At 40.3% G+C, this 17376-nt stretch overlaps 1 protein-coding gene across 4 annotated transcripts in view; it reads right to left on the bottom strand.

Annotated features, from left to right (window-relative positions):
- The window catches only part of csnk1a1 (casein kinase 1, alpha 1), an 88387-nt gene that overhangs the window by 39129 nt on the left and 31882 nt on the right, over positions 1–17376 (bottom strand). For all 4 annotated transcript variants that reach the window (XM_047352699.1, XM_047352701.1, XM_047352700.1 and 1 more), the window contains 3 exons: positions 10600–10739; positions 1793–1871; positions 275–349 (listed from right to left, as the gene is read on the bottom strand). In XM_047352699.1, the coding sequence (XP_047208655.1) occupies positions 275–349; positions 1793–1871; positions 10600–10739 (294 nt within the window). The remainder of the gene's footprint in view (positions 1–274; positions 350–1792; positions 1872–10599; positions 10740–17376) is intronic.

The following is a 17376-nucleotide window of genomic DNA, read 5'->3' as shown; positions in this document are numbered from 1 at the left end:
CGGCTCTTTGAAGAAACCGTCATAATGAGCTACAACAACATTTAATTTCCTTTTGGGATTAATAAAGTATTTTTTAATTGAAAAGCCTGCCTTAGCTTTGTGATGCTGGCACATGTTAAAGTGTGGTTTGGCACCTGGGCTATAAAAGACCTACAGGCTAGTCAAGCATAATTTGACAGAAAAAAACCTAACTGTAATTTAGAACAAAACCTGCACGAAAGGATTAGGAGTTGCAAACTACGCTTTAAGGCAAGCATGCTCTGGTTAATTTTACCTTACAAAGAACCTCAACGGGGGTAGACATCTTCTTTTCCGAGATCTTCTCATACTTCTGCTTCTTTGTGGCAGCCTAAAAAAACAAAACAGACCTAAAGTTAAGCTTAAAATTATACAAACCCTTGATGGATTTGGGTTAGAAGTAGTCAAGTATACCAAGAAAGGGAAATAGAAAATGAGATCAATCGTTTTCTATAGCCATAACGAAGTTACTTACACCTCTCAACTGGAATTTTGGACCACCTATAGGTTGCAAATTGCTCCAGGTCTCATATTTGAATTTCTTCCAACAACAATATTACAATTTCTCCACATGTGTGCATTGGGATTTAGATCCCCAACTAATTGATGGACACTTCAGAACTCTTCTGTGCTCTGCATCCATATTTTTCTGGGTGCTTTTTGAAGTATGGTTGGGGTCAATGTCCTGCCAGAAGACCCAAGACCTAGGGCACAAACCAGCTTTCTGACACTGGGCCCTACATTTTGAGCCTAAGTCCTTTGCAGATTTCATGATGCATTGAACACGGTGAAGGCACCCAGAGGCAGCAAAACGGGCCTCAAAAAAATCCTTGAGCCCCCAACATACTAGACTGTAGGTACTGTGTTCCTTTCTTTGTAGGCCTCATTCCATAAACAGTAAAATGATGTGCTTACAGAACCTGAACACCTCTTGAATACATCTCTGGTGATGCTGTTCTCCCTTGCAAGGTTATTATTGTTATTATGCATGGTGGACAAAAGAAAATTCAGATCACTGGAGAAGAACTTGTAACCCTGAGATTGTTATTTCTCCACTCCTCACACAGTTTTCTTCTTCTCTTCCGGTTCTCCATGCAATAACTTTGTCCGGACCATTATTGGCCTATATCAAATGTTACTTCTTTCTCTGCTTTTTGGTGTTTTTACAATACATACATAGGAATTTGTATTAAAAATTGCATTTGTATTGTGTAACTGCAATCATTTTCTAGGAGTAATACTTTATTTTGTGGACGAATTTCAGGGGTGCCAACACTTTCTGCCAAGTATTAACATTTACAAAATCTTAGTAATTGTAGGATTCTGGCAAGGGGAGTTAAAGCTTTGGAATTTGTCTTGTATCTGTGCATTACAATGAATTATCCATCTATTAAACAGAACACTCCTGGGGCCTTTTTTTTAAGTGTTAATGCTCGCTTGGAGCTTGTTATAAATTTTTTCTTATAACAAATTGAATACCCTATTGAATTTCAAGAAAACAGTTGCTAATGTATTTAAGATAGCCAGGGCAAGCAACCACTATGTGAGGGTCAGGGTAATGCAAGACACCTACAACATCAAAATGCTGCAACACCATCTTAAAATCCCTAATCTGTTTAATTCGAAACAGGTTAAATCTAGCTTAAACACTGTTGTAAAATTAGATGCGGACTGGAGGATCATGTAAATGGCAAATAAAATTCAATTAAAACACAAATGCAGTTTGTCCAACTAGGTGGGTTGTACCAAAATCGACTATGTTAAGCTTTCATACCTTTAGTCCTTGCCAAGGCAGACTGGTTCTGTTGAAGTACATCAGCACGTAGCCTAGAGACTCCATGTCATCACGGCGACTGCAAACAACAATGCAAACAACTTCATATGTTAAGTAGAAAACGGGGCATAATCACATTTATATAGATGAAGTTGAAGATGCAGCTGAAGAGGAATACAATGTGTACTTGTTTCTGTGTTCACTGACACAGCTTGTGTTTTTATGAGGTCCTGTTCACACCTGGCAGCAACGTGCATCCTGACCAAGTTCCAGATGGAACTAAGCACGACTGTAAACATCAGAGGTGAACATTTTAAGAAAAAATGTCTTTTAAATAGCTATTCAAATGTATATTCAAACATACAGGTCCTTCTAAAAAAATTAGCATATTGTGATAAAGTTCATTATTTTCTATAATGTAATGATGAAAATTTAATATTCATATATTTTAGATTCATTGCACATTAACTGAAATATTTCAGGTCCTTTATTGTCTTAATACGGATGATTTTGGCATACAGCTCATGAAAACCCAAAATTCCTATCTCACAAAATTAGCATATTTCATCCGACCAATAAAAGAAAAGTGTTTTTAATACAAAAAACGTCAACCTTCAAATAATCATGTACAGTTATGCACTCAATACTTGGTCGGGAATCCTTTTGCAGAAATGACTGCTTCAATGCGGCGTGGCATGGAGGCAATCAGCCTGTGGCACTGCTGAGGTCTTATGGAGGCCCAGGATGCTTCGATAGCGGCCTTTAGCTCATCCAGAGTGTTGGGTCTTGAGTCTCTCAACGTTCTCTTCACAATATCCCACAGATTCTCTATGGGGTTCAGGTCAGGAGAGTTGGCAGGCCAATTGAGCACAGTGATACCATGGTCAGTAAACCATTTACCAGTGGTTTTGGCACTGTGAGCTGGTGCCAGGTCATGCTGAAAAATGAAATCTTCATCTCCATAAAGCTTTTCAGCAGATGGAAGCATGAAGTGCTCCAAAATCTCCTGATAGCTACCTGCATTGACCCTGCCCTTGATAAAACACAGTGGACCAACACCAGCAGCTGACACGGCACCCCAGACCATCACTGACTGTGGGTACTTGACACTGGACTTCTGGCATTTCCTTTTCCCCAGTCTTCCTCCAGACTCTGGCACCTTGATTTCCGAATGACATGCAGAATTTGCTTTCATCCGAAAAAAGTACTTTGGACCACTGAGCAACAGTCCAGTGCTGCTTCTCTGTAGCCCAGGTCTGGGGAATGCGGCACCTGTAGCCCATTTCCTGCACACGCCTGTGCACGGTGGCTCTGGATGTTTCTACTCCACACTCAGTCCACTGCTTCCGCAGGTCCCCCAAGGTCTGGAATCGGCCCTTCTCCACAATCTTCCTCAGGGTCCGGTCACCTCTTCTCGTTGTGCAGCGTTTTCTGCCACACTTTTCCCTTCCCACAGACTTCCCACTGAGGTGCCTTGATACAGCACTCTGGGAACAGCCTATTTGTTCAGAAATTTCTTTCTGTGTCTTACCCTCTTGCTTGAGGGTGTCAATAGTGGCCTTCTGGACAGCAGTCAGGTCGGCAGTCTTACCCATGATTGGGGTTTTGAGTGATGAACCAGGCTGGGAGTTTTAAAGGCCTCAGGAATCTTTTGCAGGTGTTTAGAGTTAACTCGTTGATTCAGATGATTAGGTTCATAGCTCGTTTAGAGACCCTTTTAATGATATGCTAATTTTGTGAGATAGGAATTTTGGGTTTTCATGAGCTGTATGCCAAAATCATCCGTATTAAGACAATAAAAGACCTGAAATATTTCAGTTAGTGTGCAATGAATCTAAAATATATGAATGTTAAATTTTCATCATTACATTATGGAAAATAATGAACTTCATCACAATATGCTAATATTTTGAGAAGGACCTGTACTATAATGCGAGTCAAACGAACTACACGACCCACAAGCCAACAGTGCCTCTGATCGACGTTTTCCACTTGCGTTCAGAATGGAGGGAGCAAACGCAGGTGAAGTGGACGTAGTAAAATTGGATTTGCAATGTAAAGTCAGAAGTAAGGACTTATCTATTAAACCTTGTAGAGCTGAAAGGAAAGTCGCAAATATTACCGAACTTCAGGAGAGTTGAATGTAGCGGTGTTAACACAGTATGCTGCTTGTAAAACGTGTTTAGTCGTAATCAAGTACACCAGTGATTAAGGCACACTTGTAAGACAAATTCTGGATTGAATCAGCCCTGCATCTCTTCATTCGTCAAACCAAAAGTACCATCATGTGTCAAGGCATCTCACCAACAAAATTGCTCGCATGTCCAATAAAGATTTAAGAGCTTTTGCCACAGAGGACATGGGGGATTTTTTTTTTTGCATCCCCACGCAATACTTTTGCGTTCGCTCGCAAAAGTTGTTAATCGCCTTGAGAAAGCTGTGCATTTTGGAACAGCAGCACATTTGACAAACTGCTCACAAAACCAACAGCACAGATATGGCATTGATATGGTTTGTTTGTCATATGCAGGTTAACATGCAGTCAACAATGCGATTAAATGCTTAGGATAAGAAGAACCGTTCAAATCACGATAAAAACATAAGCACTAATGGCGTGCAAAAAAAAAAAAAAAGTACACGTCATGCAGCAGCAATAAGCAAATAAAGTGTCAGAGATGTGGTTTCATGCAGTATTAATGTCCAGAGTTCAGTAGTTTGACAGCTTGTGGATAAAAACTGTCTTTTGGTCTGATTGAAGATCATTTTATTTAAGGGCGTTTTCAAAGTAAAATTCAATAAATCTCAAAAACGGGTGTAGTGTTTGTTCCATTTTTGCAGTTATCTGGTTTGGAAACTATCCCACAAAGTTTTGCGAGATAACGCAAAGACTAATGCGTGGGAACGCAAAAAGTATTGCGTGGGGACGCAAAAGAAAAACAATTCCCCCATGCCCCCTCTCGGGCTCCGTCGACAGGCTTCATCAAGGGAAGATATTAAATAAATACGTTGTGAAATAGAAAAAAATTGAATGAACCATTAAATGTACAATTTATTTTAATGCATCATTAAATATTAAGTGTACTACTAATTACGTCATGTCGTCTTTAAAATTATACTTAATTATTCAGTGGCACATTTAATTGCATAATAGTCCATTTCATGATATAATGGTATTATTGTTTCTAATGATGTATTAAATAAATAAATGGTACCTTTAATTTAATGGCACATTTAATGTTACATTTCTTTCATGTTACATTTACTTCACTTATGGGACATTTACAACATTATTTATTTAATGATGATTTTATTGTATTAATTTTGTCCAGTTTGACCCTCCATTCTTGATGCCTGTATAGGAGGTCATGTCAGAATTTGAATCAGGTGTGCTAGAGCAGACACACATCTAAAACTTGCAGGGAAGGGGTCCTGAGGACCAGGACTTTGAACCATTGAGGCACAGTTTCTAAATTGTGAAGGTATTGCTTTTTTGCACTTTTGTTCACCAAGTACAGTTCTCTTACTAGGTGTATTTTTCTTTTGTTTCAGCCATTTGAAACATAAAAGTATTGTCATTGATCAAAGGAAACAATCACTTAATAAATGAGTAAAATACAACTATGTACATTTTGTTTATTCAACTAAGATAGGCATGGTCTGTTGCCTTGTTTGATATTTTATTATTTCTTCATTATTATTATTTTTACTTTAACTGGCCTTTACTACAACTAAAAACAGGGACCTAACTGGTCCTTCAAAGAAAGAAATTGCCAAAAGACTAAATGAAGAAAACAAAAATGAGGCTCTGCTGTGTGGGCATACTTTCACCTAGAAACACAGTTTAAATTTCAGTTTGTAGAGAAATCTGCCGTCTTTTCAGAAGTGAAAATGGTTTGTTGATATCTGCTACGTTTTCTCTAAATTTAGACTTTAAGTGCCACAAGGTTTGTGAGAAAATCCCACTGCTACGGTGGAGATGGCAGTTACTAGAGTATAGAAAGCTGTATTTTATCCAAGGAAAATGATTTTTAACTCGCCCTCACAGACAAAAATTTCGTTCTAAAGTCACCATTTCCGGTCAGCTTGTAGAGCCGGGCTTCTGCTTTCACATAATCTCTTTGTAATTTCTCTAGTTCTCACGGTTTTTAATCAAACCCCTTTTGATCGCCAGGAGTCAAAGTTTTCCGCAGGCCTTTTCCCATGTATTTTCAGTGATGTTTGAGCAGAGATCTATAAGTGTCAACATTTATTTCCATAATCCTATCTTACACTGTGAATGAAGTAGAGCTATGAAAATCTTCATGATTGGGGACAAGGGACGGCTATTGCCCAGGGTTCAAACATTATTCAAATACCAGGTAAGGTTTCCAAGTTATGGGCAGTAGTTCAGCAGCATGCACCTCCATGTTAAAAAGCCAGGCAAAGATGGGACACAAAGTGTTGTGCTGTGTAAGTAAGAAACAGCAGGTGTCAAATAACACTGACAGTCTTTGCTGATTGGCTGATTCGTTCCTCACTGTTCTATTTATAGCTCTTCCACTGTGTCTGTGATTGTGTCTTTCTTTCTGCCTCTCTTCTCTCCCCGTCTCTCTCAGTACAACACACACACACGTTTTACTATCTTTTTGAGTACATTACACCAACTTCCATTCATTTCTATGGCCTAAACCTGACCCTACTCCCAACCCTTTGAGCATCTTCACTGGAGGCAACTACATGGCGGATATTTTTGGACTTTTTGAAATATTATGGTTTTTATGGATTTTTGCTCCCATTGAAATGAATGGAACACGTCAAGAATTCCACTAAAACTTCACTGTTTTTGGCATTTTACTACTTCAACATACCTTCAGCTAGAAACAACATTCAACTTTTAAAATGCTTTCACAACCTTCTGCTCTTATTGTATTTAACTTTTTGATATCTTTTACAGTTTTTGTACAATTTTGGTTTAAACTTTATTTAAAATTTTTCAGCTCAATTTTCACTTTACTGATACAAATTATGTATCAAAACATAGGAATCTCTTTCCAGATTCAAAAAATGTCAACCTCATTGATGTGGGACTAACGGTTTTCTGGCAACAAACCCCAAAGTCATAAAATAGGTTTGTTTCAAAGTACCAAATCTGTTCTACCTAAAACTGCTTAAAATTTGAAAATTTCAAAAATGAACAAATTTTTTAACACCGTCACCTCTCCTACATGGATTATTGTAGACACAGGTAAATTTCCAGGATTGTTTCCCCATGCCTGCTGATACCTACGGTCCAAAAATGTTTTGGATACCTTTTACCGTTTTCTCATGAAATAGAATAGTTTGAGAGTAAAAATCTGCCTCAGGTTAAAAATGTTCAAAAATTATCCATCTTTTTTTTTTTCTTTTATAGGGTCACACCACCTAGACAGATTTTTGTAGAAACATGAAAAGCTCCATGATTGTTCAGCAAAGCCTACTAATTCATACAATGTATGAATCACATCCATAGCCCTTATAGTTTCCGAGTTAGAGGAAGTTGTTCGAGAGCAAGTTCAGGCAGTTTTGACTTTCTCCATTTTCCCCTTGCTTTTCACCTAGTGTTTTGCCTTTATTATTACATTTTCTACAACGAAAGATTGATATTATCCCGTCCTTTCTGATACAAATGGTCAAAGAATGGCGTCAATAGCCCTTTTGGTTTCCGAGTTATGGGGAGTAGTTCGGGTGCATGCACCACCATGTTAAAAACGGGCCGGCCAGGATGAGACGATAGTGACGTGCTGCATTAGAAATGCTGCAGCTGTCGGGTTACTATGACAGTCGATGAGTGGCCAATTCATTTCTCACTGTTCTATTTACAGGTGTTGGACAATGAAACTGAAACACGTGGTTTTAGACCACAATAATTTATTAGTATGGTGTAGGGCCTCCTTTTGCGCCCAATACAAGTCCTGCACAGTGGTCAGAGGGATTTTAAGCCATTCTTCTTGCAGGATAGTGGCCAGGTCACTACGTGATACTGGTGGAGGAAAACGTTTCCTGACTCGCTCCTCCAAAACACCCCAAAGTGGCTCAATAATATTTAGATCTGATGACTGTGCAGGCCATGGGAAATGTTCAACTTCACTTTCATGTTCATCAAACCAATCTTTAACCAGTCTTGATGTGTGTAGTGGTGCACTGCCTTCAGGATACAATGTTTGAACCATTGGATGCACATGGTGCTCAAGAATGGTTCGGTAGTCCTTGGCAGTGACGCGCCCATCAAGCACAAGTATTGGGCCAAGGGAATGCCATGATATGGTAGCCCAAACCATCACTGATCCACCCCCATGCTTCACTCTGGGCATGCAACAGTCTGGGTGGTACGCTTCTTTGGTGCTTCTCCACACCGTAACTCTCCTGGATGTGGGGAAAACAGTAAAGGTGGACTCATCAGAGAACAATACATGTTTCACATTGTCCACAGCCCAAGATTTGCGCTCCTTGCACCATTGAAACCGACGTTTGGCATTGGCATGAGTGACCAAAGGTTTGGCAAAAGCAGCCCGCCGTGTATATTGACCGTATGGAGCTCCCAACGGACAGTTCTAGTGGAAACAGGAGATTTGAGGTGCACATTCAATTCTGCCGTGATTTGGGCAGCCGTGGTTTTATGTTTTTTGGATACACTCCGGGTTAGCACCCGAACATCCCTTTCAGACAGCTTCCTCTTGCGTCCACAGTTAATCCTGTTGGATGTGGTTCGTCCTTCTTGGTGGTATGCTGACATTACCCTGGATACCGTGGCTCTTGATGCATCACAAAGACTTGCTGTCTTGGTCACAGATGCGCCAGCAAGACGTGCACCAACAATTTGTCCTCTTTTGAACTCTGGTATGTCACCCATAATGTTGTGTGCATTTCAGTATTTTGAGCAAATCTGTGTTCTTACCCTGCTAATTGAACCTTCACACTCTGCTCTTACTGGTGCAATGTGCAATCAATGAAGACTGGCTACCAGGCTGGTCCAATTTAGCCTTGAAACCTCCCACACTAAAATGACAGGTGTTTCAGTTTCATTGTCCAACCCCTGTATATCACTGTGTATCGCCTACTGTATATGTCTGTCTGTGATTCTCTTTCTTTCTGTCTCTCTTCTTTCCCTGTCTCCCACTCGGACACACACACACATCCCTGTTTTACTGTCTTTTTGAGGAGTTTGCTTTGACTTCCATTTATTTTCATTCATTACTATGGCCTAACCCTGATCTTCCCACTAACGCTGTCACCATCTTCATAGGAGGCAACATGATGGTGGGCATTTTGTGTTAGGTACTTGAACAGCAAATACTGTTGTTCCAACCCCAACAGTAATTAATCTTGAGCATTATGGATGGACTAAGTTAGCCAGCATGCTAGTGATAACCCACATGCTAATGTTAACATTTAAGTTAATGTTAGCATTTAGGCTAAAATTCACTTACAAGCCTAGATTAAGACATTGAATGGAGTGAGATAATGTTCGCCAACATGCTAGTGTTAGCCTCAATACTAATGTAAATATTTATGCTAACATTAGTATTTATGCTAATTTTCAATTATAAGGCTAAATAAATTAACATTGAATGGAATGAGTTCTTATTTGCCAACATGCTAGTGTTAGCCTTTTTGGGTCCAGCCATTGATTACAACATTTAGAAAGGCCAGTTTGATCTTTTCTGAAACTTTCAAAATAAATCGCATTAATCTACTTCCAACACAGCCAGGAACAGGAACAAGAAGGGAGTAACAGCGGACTTCCCGTGACGTCACTGTTTAAATTAAAACCCCGCGTTCCAACAAACAGACCTCTTCCACACAGGTCCCCAGCGGAGCTGGAAGGAGAGACAGCTTCTCCTTGCTGGCAAGCAGGCATAACTCTTCAAACTGGATCCAGAGTGACTACGATCACATGCAACTTTCACATATAGTAAAGACAATAGTAACACTTTTAATCTACCAAACAAAAGCCTTAAGCTTCCACAACATGTGATAAGAAACATTTTTATAGCGAGGAAAGGTGGGGAGTAAGTTAACTCTGCGTCCACAATTAACTTAAGAAAAAGCAGTCAGTCTTCGTCTTCTGGCCTTCTTGGCGAAAAGGAAAAATATAATCTGACCATCAAAGTCGACTTGGGATGAAACACGGTAGCGGTTCGACTCCTCGAAACTCCGTGTTCTTAGTTACATGTTAAGCTCACGTCTTCGATCGGCAAAGTGAAATTTCTGGCCTTCTCATTCCAGAAACCTCAGTCAGGAATTGTTTGTTGTCCAACGAGAGAGAATAAATGAACTCCGCAAGGAACTCTTCCCTTGAAGTGGCGCACTTCAGTTGCTAGTCCGGTCTCCAGCAGAAGACGGCGTGTTCAACATGGATGCCTCCATATATAGCGCCCTGTGACGTCAGACTTGGGACGCCCCGTCATATCAGTCGCAATGCTCGACGGTATATGTAGGAGCAGGCTGTCCTGGATACAAAATGGCCGATGCCATTGGAGAGGCACAGTGACGTCCAACAACGTGCAGATAGTCCAATACTCAGCAAACAAGTGGTCCAACACTATAATATAATTGGCCTCCATGAAGTTTAATTGTTCAGCGAGGACTTTTGAAAGACACTGTAATTTAGAGATCAGCCTATAACTATTAGGGAGAGATGAATCCAGATGTGGTTCTTGAAACAAAGAACTTACCACAGCTTTTTAAAAGCACTAGGCACTGTGCCAAGAGAACAGTTAAAAAGAACCACAACAATGGGGGCAATTAACACATTTATTTATATAAATTGGATCTATATATTCACAAACCTCTGTTCAATGCCCAGATGTGCGTTGATTGAGGCATAGCGTGCAGTCCCCGTCAGATTCTTGTCTTCCCTGTAGGGGATGTGTTGTCGTGTTCGATTGTCTCTGTACTTCTTTGCCAGACCAAAGTCAATAAGGAACAACTAAAGGAGAGAAAGAGAACACATGATAATCTTTAGTTTTCAAGATCTCAAATTAGCAATAACCTAAAATAGATACATAAAATGGATGTGCAAAAAAATTGTTTTTAGACACTGAGGTAGTTAAGTCATACTAAGACAATATGAAGAATATAGGAGCATTATGATGGAAACTTGATAGAATTGATATGCACAGGCCATAATGGACAACACAAACGGTATAAAAAAAACTTCACAACATACTTGACTATCAGATAAAGCAATTTTTTTTTAAAGAGGATTAATGTCCCCCACTGGAAACATTACTTTTCCAACTGAAATGTATCAAGTACCTGTTGGGGAGGGTGTAAATGAGGAGAAGAAGCAATTGTATATAAATTACTTTAACTTGCAACCCCCAATGAAGCAAAACAGCCTGGCCACAATAAAAGACCACTGTGATATGTGCTAAGGCACACCTGTGCAATAATCCTCCTGTCTAATCAGCAGCTTGATATGCTACGCCTGCGGGATGGGATGGATTATCTATGCAAAGGAGAAGTGCTCACTATCACAGATTTAGACAGATTTGTGGACAATATTTGAGAGAAATGGTTATTTTGTGTATATTGACAATTTTTTAGATCTTTGAGTTCAGCTCATGAAAACTGGGAGCAAAAACCAAAGTGTTGCGTTTATATTTTTGTTCAGTAGATCTATATATCTATCTATATATATATATATATATACATATATATATATAAAAAACATATATATAGGTTTTTTTTGTTCAGTTCTCTATATATATTTATAGATATCAATATATCCAACCATTCATATAGGGAAACAACAATATCCTTACAACATTACATCAATCCGTGGACACACAAAGCTGGCTTCTGTCCCTTCATAAGTCAACTGATGTGGCCTGTGACTACTTTGCTTGTTGAGTCAATGGTGTGATAGAGAGTGGGTGACTTTAACCTCCTTCATGCCATTGGTTCTTTCACAAGACACATGAAACTAGACATAAGCCTCTTTCACAAAAGAATTCAAGGATGGTTTAAGGCTGCTCTTTGCCTTCGCTATTTATTATATGTATAAAATGTTTTTTTTCTTCCTCAACAAGCAAAAAGAAATGTTTATAATAAGGTCTGCTGCAGGAGGCCTAGTTAAACACCACACAATCCTGCGCTGCATTACCATCAGTGTCACATGCTCAAACTAATACCTCAAGGCCAATCCCCTCCCCCTCCCGAAACACATGCACAAACGCCAACAAGATGGCAATAAATATTCGTTATTAATATTGGCTTAGTTTCACTTATCAGACTGGTACAGGCATGGTACAAAAATGACTTGCATTGGCCGATACCGATGTTAATGCCGATATATTGGGCAACCCTACTTTGTGCAATTACAGGAATAACCTATTTTTATTCGAGATGTGAACTGGCCAAAGTTGTTTCATAAACAAGCAGTTGCAGTAATTACAATTCATACTTTAAACTTAACACTGCTTCAACAGTTGGAAAACTTGTACACACTTTGACAAGTATTTAATGAAAGGTGTCACCAGCTAAGTATAATCTGCAAACAACGCAACCAGTTTAAAGTTCAGCATTTCAGGTGTGGGTGTAAAGCACCGTTCCTTTAACAAAGACAAGACAAATCAAATTTGGGTTTAAATGGAGTAATGTCTCAAAGAAGTCTGTTTTTAAAAACAAAGGATCTTCTGGCCAAAGATGATGACTGGCTCAGTCACTTTATGGTTCAGGGCTTAGTCTTAAGGGTTCTTTTGCCTCAACCTATTCCTGATACATTTCAGTCATCATTTAAAATAATAGCATGTAGAGGTGATCAATGCAAGTGAGGTTTAAGAATAATAGGACAAGGTTCAATTTTTACACAAAAAATGTAACTATTTGTTGAGTCTGTCTTATGAACATCTGCCTAATTTAGGTGCACTTTAGCTCACATTCCACAAGGGTTCTGTTCACATTTGAATAGACAAAGAGGAGAATCACCTGAACAAATCATATTTACATCCAGTCACATAGTTCTGTAAGGGTGTGTAAAGAAGCAGTTTGGTATGTCCTTTTGTGAACTTAATCCCACACTGATACTGATTAGGATATACAAAGGAAGGTGTTGGAATCTAACAGTATGCGTTTTTTATATATCTGACAATATATTTGTTTTAAGCATATGCCATGTTTCAGAATGAAATAAATGCAAGCCTTTAAATGATGTCCCATGTTCTTAAACAACAGGGAAATGAATACCACTCTCAGCTGCACTACTCACAAAATGTTAGGGGTATTTGGCTTTCGGGTAAAATTAATGGAAATCGTAAACAGTGACATAGTAATATTATATCAAGAAAGTAGAACATTTAAGTAGAAGCAGTCAATGGTGATTTCTTCATCTCAAACAATTTTTAGAAACAAAAGGCAACAGTGGTGCAACCCTGAGCTCAACGCTCTAAAGACAGTGGAGATGGTTATGGACTTCAGGCAGAACCCAGCACCACCTGCCCCCATCACCCTCTGTGACTCCACAATTGACACTGTGGAATCTTTCCGCTTCCTGGGAACCATCGTCTCCCAGGATCTCAAGTGGGAGCCAAACATCAGCTCCCTCATCAAGAAAGCCCAGCAGAGGATGTTCTTCCTGCGGCAGCTGAAGAAATTCAACCTGCCAAAGACTATGATGGTGCACTTCTACACAGCCATCATTGAGTCCATCCTCAGCTCCTCCATCACCATCTGGTACGCCGCTGCTATAGCCAAGGATAAGGGCAGGCTGCAGCGTGTCATTCGGTCTGCTGAGAAGGTGATTGGCTGCAGTCTACTGTCGCTCAAGGAACTGTACACCTCCAGGACCCTGAAGCGGGCAGGGAAGATTCTGGCTGATCCCTCCCACCCCGGTCACAGACTCTTTGAGACTCTCCCCTCTGGCAGGAGGCTGCGGTCCACCCGGACCAAAACCTCACGACACAAGAACAGTTTTTTCCCATCTGCCACCAGCCTTGTTAACAAAGCCCGGAAACCACCCTGACACTCTCCCTTTCCCCCGCACACCCTTTATTGCTGACAGGACACTTGTAACTTGCAACTCTATGCGTTACATTAACGCTCAGTTTGGACTCTTGCTTTACTTGCACTGCCATACTTGCACACTGATCTGCACTGTTGTACTGCTCTCGCACCCAATACTGCTCTATATTTACTCTCACTCACTTAAAACTGTGCACATATATTTATATTATATTGTAGATATGTTTATACTGTTTAATTTGTACTGTATTGCACCGACTACGCCAAAACAAATTCCTTGTATGTCCAAAAACGTACTTGGCAATAAAGCTTTTCTGATTCTGATTTTGTTTTACATTCCGTCTCTCACATTTCCAAAAAATGTAAATGTCTCAATAACATGTCATGAGCTTCTGAGCATCGAATACAGCTCGACATCGACATCTCATGCTGTACACAAGTTGACTCATTGCCTGGTGAGGCATGGCATCCCACTCTTTGTGAAGGGTGGCCCTCAGATCTTTGAGGTTGTGGGGTACAGAGTTATAGGCCTCTAGACGTTGACTCAGCTGATCCCATAGATTCTGTATGAGATTCAGGTCTGCAGAAAGTAAAGGTCACTCCATTGGCGGTAACCCAAGTCTCCAGCAGCCATTCCCTAAGGAAATTGTCATTTATGAACATGAAATAGGCATGTGTTGTTCATGCAGGGCAACACTGGCTGGATTAATGATGTTATTTAGGTAGTACAGGCTTGTCACTGTACCATTCACAAAGTGTAGGGCAGTTCTATATTGACCAGACACACCTGCCCACACTGCAACACCACCAAACGTTTGTCTGGCGACAACAGTGGCTGATACATAGAGTCCTCCTCGACGTCTCAAACATTGTTGGTGGCCATCATTTCTGTTCAACATGAATCTACCTTCAGGAAACAGCACTGAGACCCACTGGTCCCTCGTCTAGCGTAAATGCTCCCTGGTCCATGCAAGATGATGATGCCTATTTGCCTGGTGATGTGGTCACACACCATTGCAGGTCTAGCACGCAGACCAAAATTATGTCAACAGTTTTGAATGGTCTGATGTGACACTTGACCTCTCACCCCCCTTAGATGTCCCTAGAGTAGAGTAGCATTTTTCATCCGGTTGGTTGTATTGATCGATTCCTCATCAAACGGTTGTTGTGAATTTTGCCGTTAAGCTCCTTGTTAGAGAACAGCAAGTTGTATGAACAGGACTAAATCATTGAATAGTTGGACAACTGCATTAAAGAATTTAGAGGTCATATTAAGTTCACCTGTAAAGCTTATAGTGCATTTTAGGTTCATCCTGAAATTTCAACCAAATTTTTCTGGACTTTTGTGAGTGGTATATATTAATGTGCTGCAGTGTACTTATCTTACAATGATTGTAATACTTGTCTTGTCTCTCACATTTCCTTTAGTCTACCAGGTTGCCAAACTATCAATGATACAACAATTTCCTACTAGATGCCAATACAGGGTTCTTCTTGTGTGCTCACCATGGTCGTTGAAAGTGCTTTTTGTCAAGCTTAGTATGGATGCAATTAGCTACAATGACAAATTGTACATTGTTAGGCGACTGTGGTTCAGAAGGAAGAGTAGTTGTCTTGTAATCAGAAGATTGTGGGTTTGATTCCAGCTTCCTCCTGCCATATGTCGATGTGCCCCTGGGCAAGGTACTTAACCTCAAGTTGTCTACCGATCTGCGTCGGTGTATGAATGTGTGAGCGTTAGTGAGTATGATTTGGTGAATGTGGCTCTAGTGTAAAGCGCTTTGAGTGGTCTGTATGACTGGAAAGGCCATTTACCATTTTACATTATTCTTGCGTAATGAACCGCTGTTATGACACTTGAAGTTATTGGCACTAGAACTAATATAAAGCTGCACCTGTTAAGCCTAGCACACACTCCAATTTATAAAACCAAAAAGGACTTGAACGTGTCACATTGTTAAGAGTCAGTATGGCATTAACTCCTGTCACACTTCACAATGGACGATGCCAGACGGTACAGACCAATACAACTGGCGCATCAATAAATGGACAGCAAGTTGTGGTTATTCTAGTGGAGTCTGATGCTAATGAGGAGAGGAGGAGGAAAGAAAATAGCAATCATTGGTTAATATTTATTATTGATGGTATTTGGTCGTGGAAGCTTTAAATTGGCTGCCTGTGCATCTGTCACACTGTACCACCACCAAAGTTTAAGTTAACAATCCAAGTTTTCTTAAATGACAAAATGTTTTCCAGAGACCGCCAAAAACCGCACACAATAACCAACTCTTTAGGGGTCTCATTACTAATACCTCTAAACACAAGTGTCAACCTCAATACCTCAAGGGCCAGTGTCCTGCAACTTTTAAATATGTTCTTGATCCAAAAACAAGAAGCAAATATGCCATCAAGTTCTCCAACATACAGTGGGGAGAATAAGTATTTGATTTTGCAGGTTTTCCCGCTTCCAAAGCATGTCAAAGTCTTTAATTTTTTATCACAGGTACTCTTCAACTGTAAGTGATGGAATCTAAAACAAAAATCCAGAAAATCATATTGTGTGATTTTTAAGTAATTAATTTGCATTTTATTGCACGACATAATTCAATTCAAAAATACTTAAGTATTTTATCACCAAACAACCAGTAAGAATTCCGGCTCTCACTGGCCTCTTAGCTCTTTAATAGGCCCTACTTGTCTCCACTAATTACCTGGATTAACTGTCACCTGTTTGAACTCGTTATCTGTATAAAAGACACCTGTCCACACAAACTCCAACCTCTTCACAACGGCCTAGACCAGAGAGCTGTGTGAGGACATCAGGGATAAAATAGACCTGCACAGGGCTGGGATGGGCTACTGGAACAAAGCCAAGCAGCTTGGTGAGAAGCCCCTTGTTCTGGGGCTCCATGCAAGATCTCACCTCGTGGGGCGTCTATGATCATAAGAAAGGTGAGGGATCAGCCCAGAACTACACAGCAGAACCTAGTCAATGACCTGAAGAGAGCTGGGACCACAGTCTCAAAGAAGACCATTAGTAACAGACTACGCTGCCATGGATTATAAAAATCCTACAGCGCACGCAAGGTCCCCCTGCTCCAGCCAGCACATGTCCAGGCCCATCTGAAGTTTGCCAATGACCATTCGGATGATCCAGAGGAGGAATGGGAGAAGGTCATGGGGTCAGATTAGACAAATACAGAGCTTTTTGGTCTCAACTCCACTTGCCTTGATTGGAGGAAGAAGAAGGATAAGTAAAATTCCAAGAGCAAAATCTCTACAGTTAGGCATGGAGGTGTAAACATCATTCTTTGGGGGAGTTTTTCTGCAAAGGGGAGAGGACAACTGCACAGTATTGAGGAGAGTATGGATGGGGCCATGTATCTGGAGATCTTAGCCAACAACCTCCTTCCCTGAGTAAGGCCATTGAAGATGGGTTAAACCAAACCATCCTGAACAGATTAGGCCAATTAGATTAGCAAATGAGCTGAAGAGACCTGGGACCACTGTCTCACAGGTTAGCATTGGAAACACACTACAGAGTCATGGATTAAATCCTGCAGCACTCATGCAAGGTCCCCTTGCTTACGCCAGCACATGTC

The sequence above is a fragment of the Girardinichthys multiradiatus genome, chromosome 23 (genome assembly GCF_021462225.1).
Source record: "Girardinichthys multiradiatus isolate DD_20200921_A chromosome 23, DD_fGirMul_XY1, whole genome shotgun sequence".
NCBI classification, from domain to species: domain Eukaryota; kingdom Metazoa; phylum Chordata; class Actinopteri; order Cyprinodontiformes; family Goodeidae; genus Girardinichthys; species Girardinichthys multiradiatus.
The sequence above is the reverse complement of the archived record's forward strand: the minus strand, read 5'-3'. Positions and strand labels throughout refer to the sequence as shown.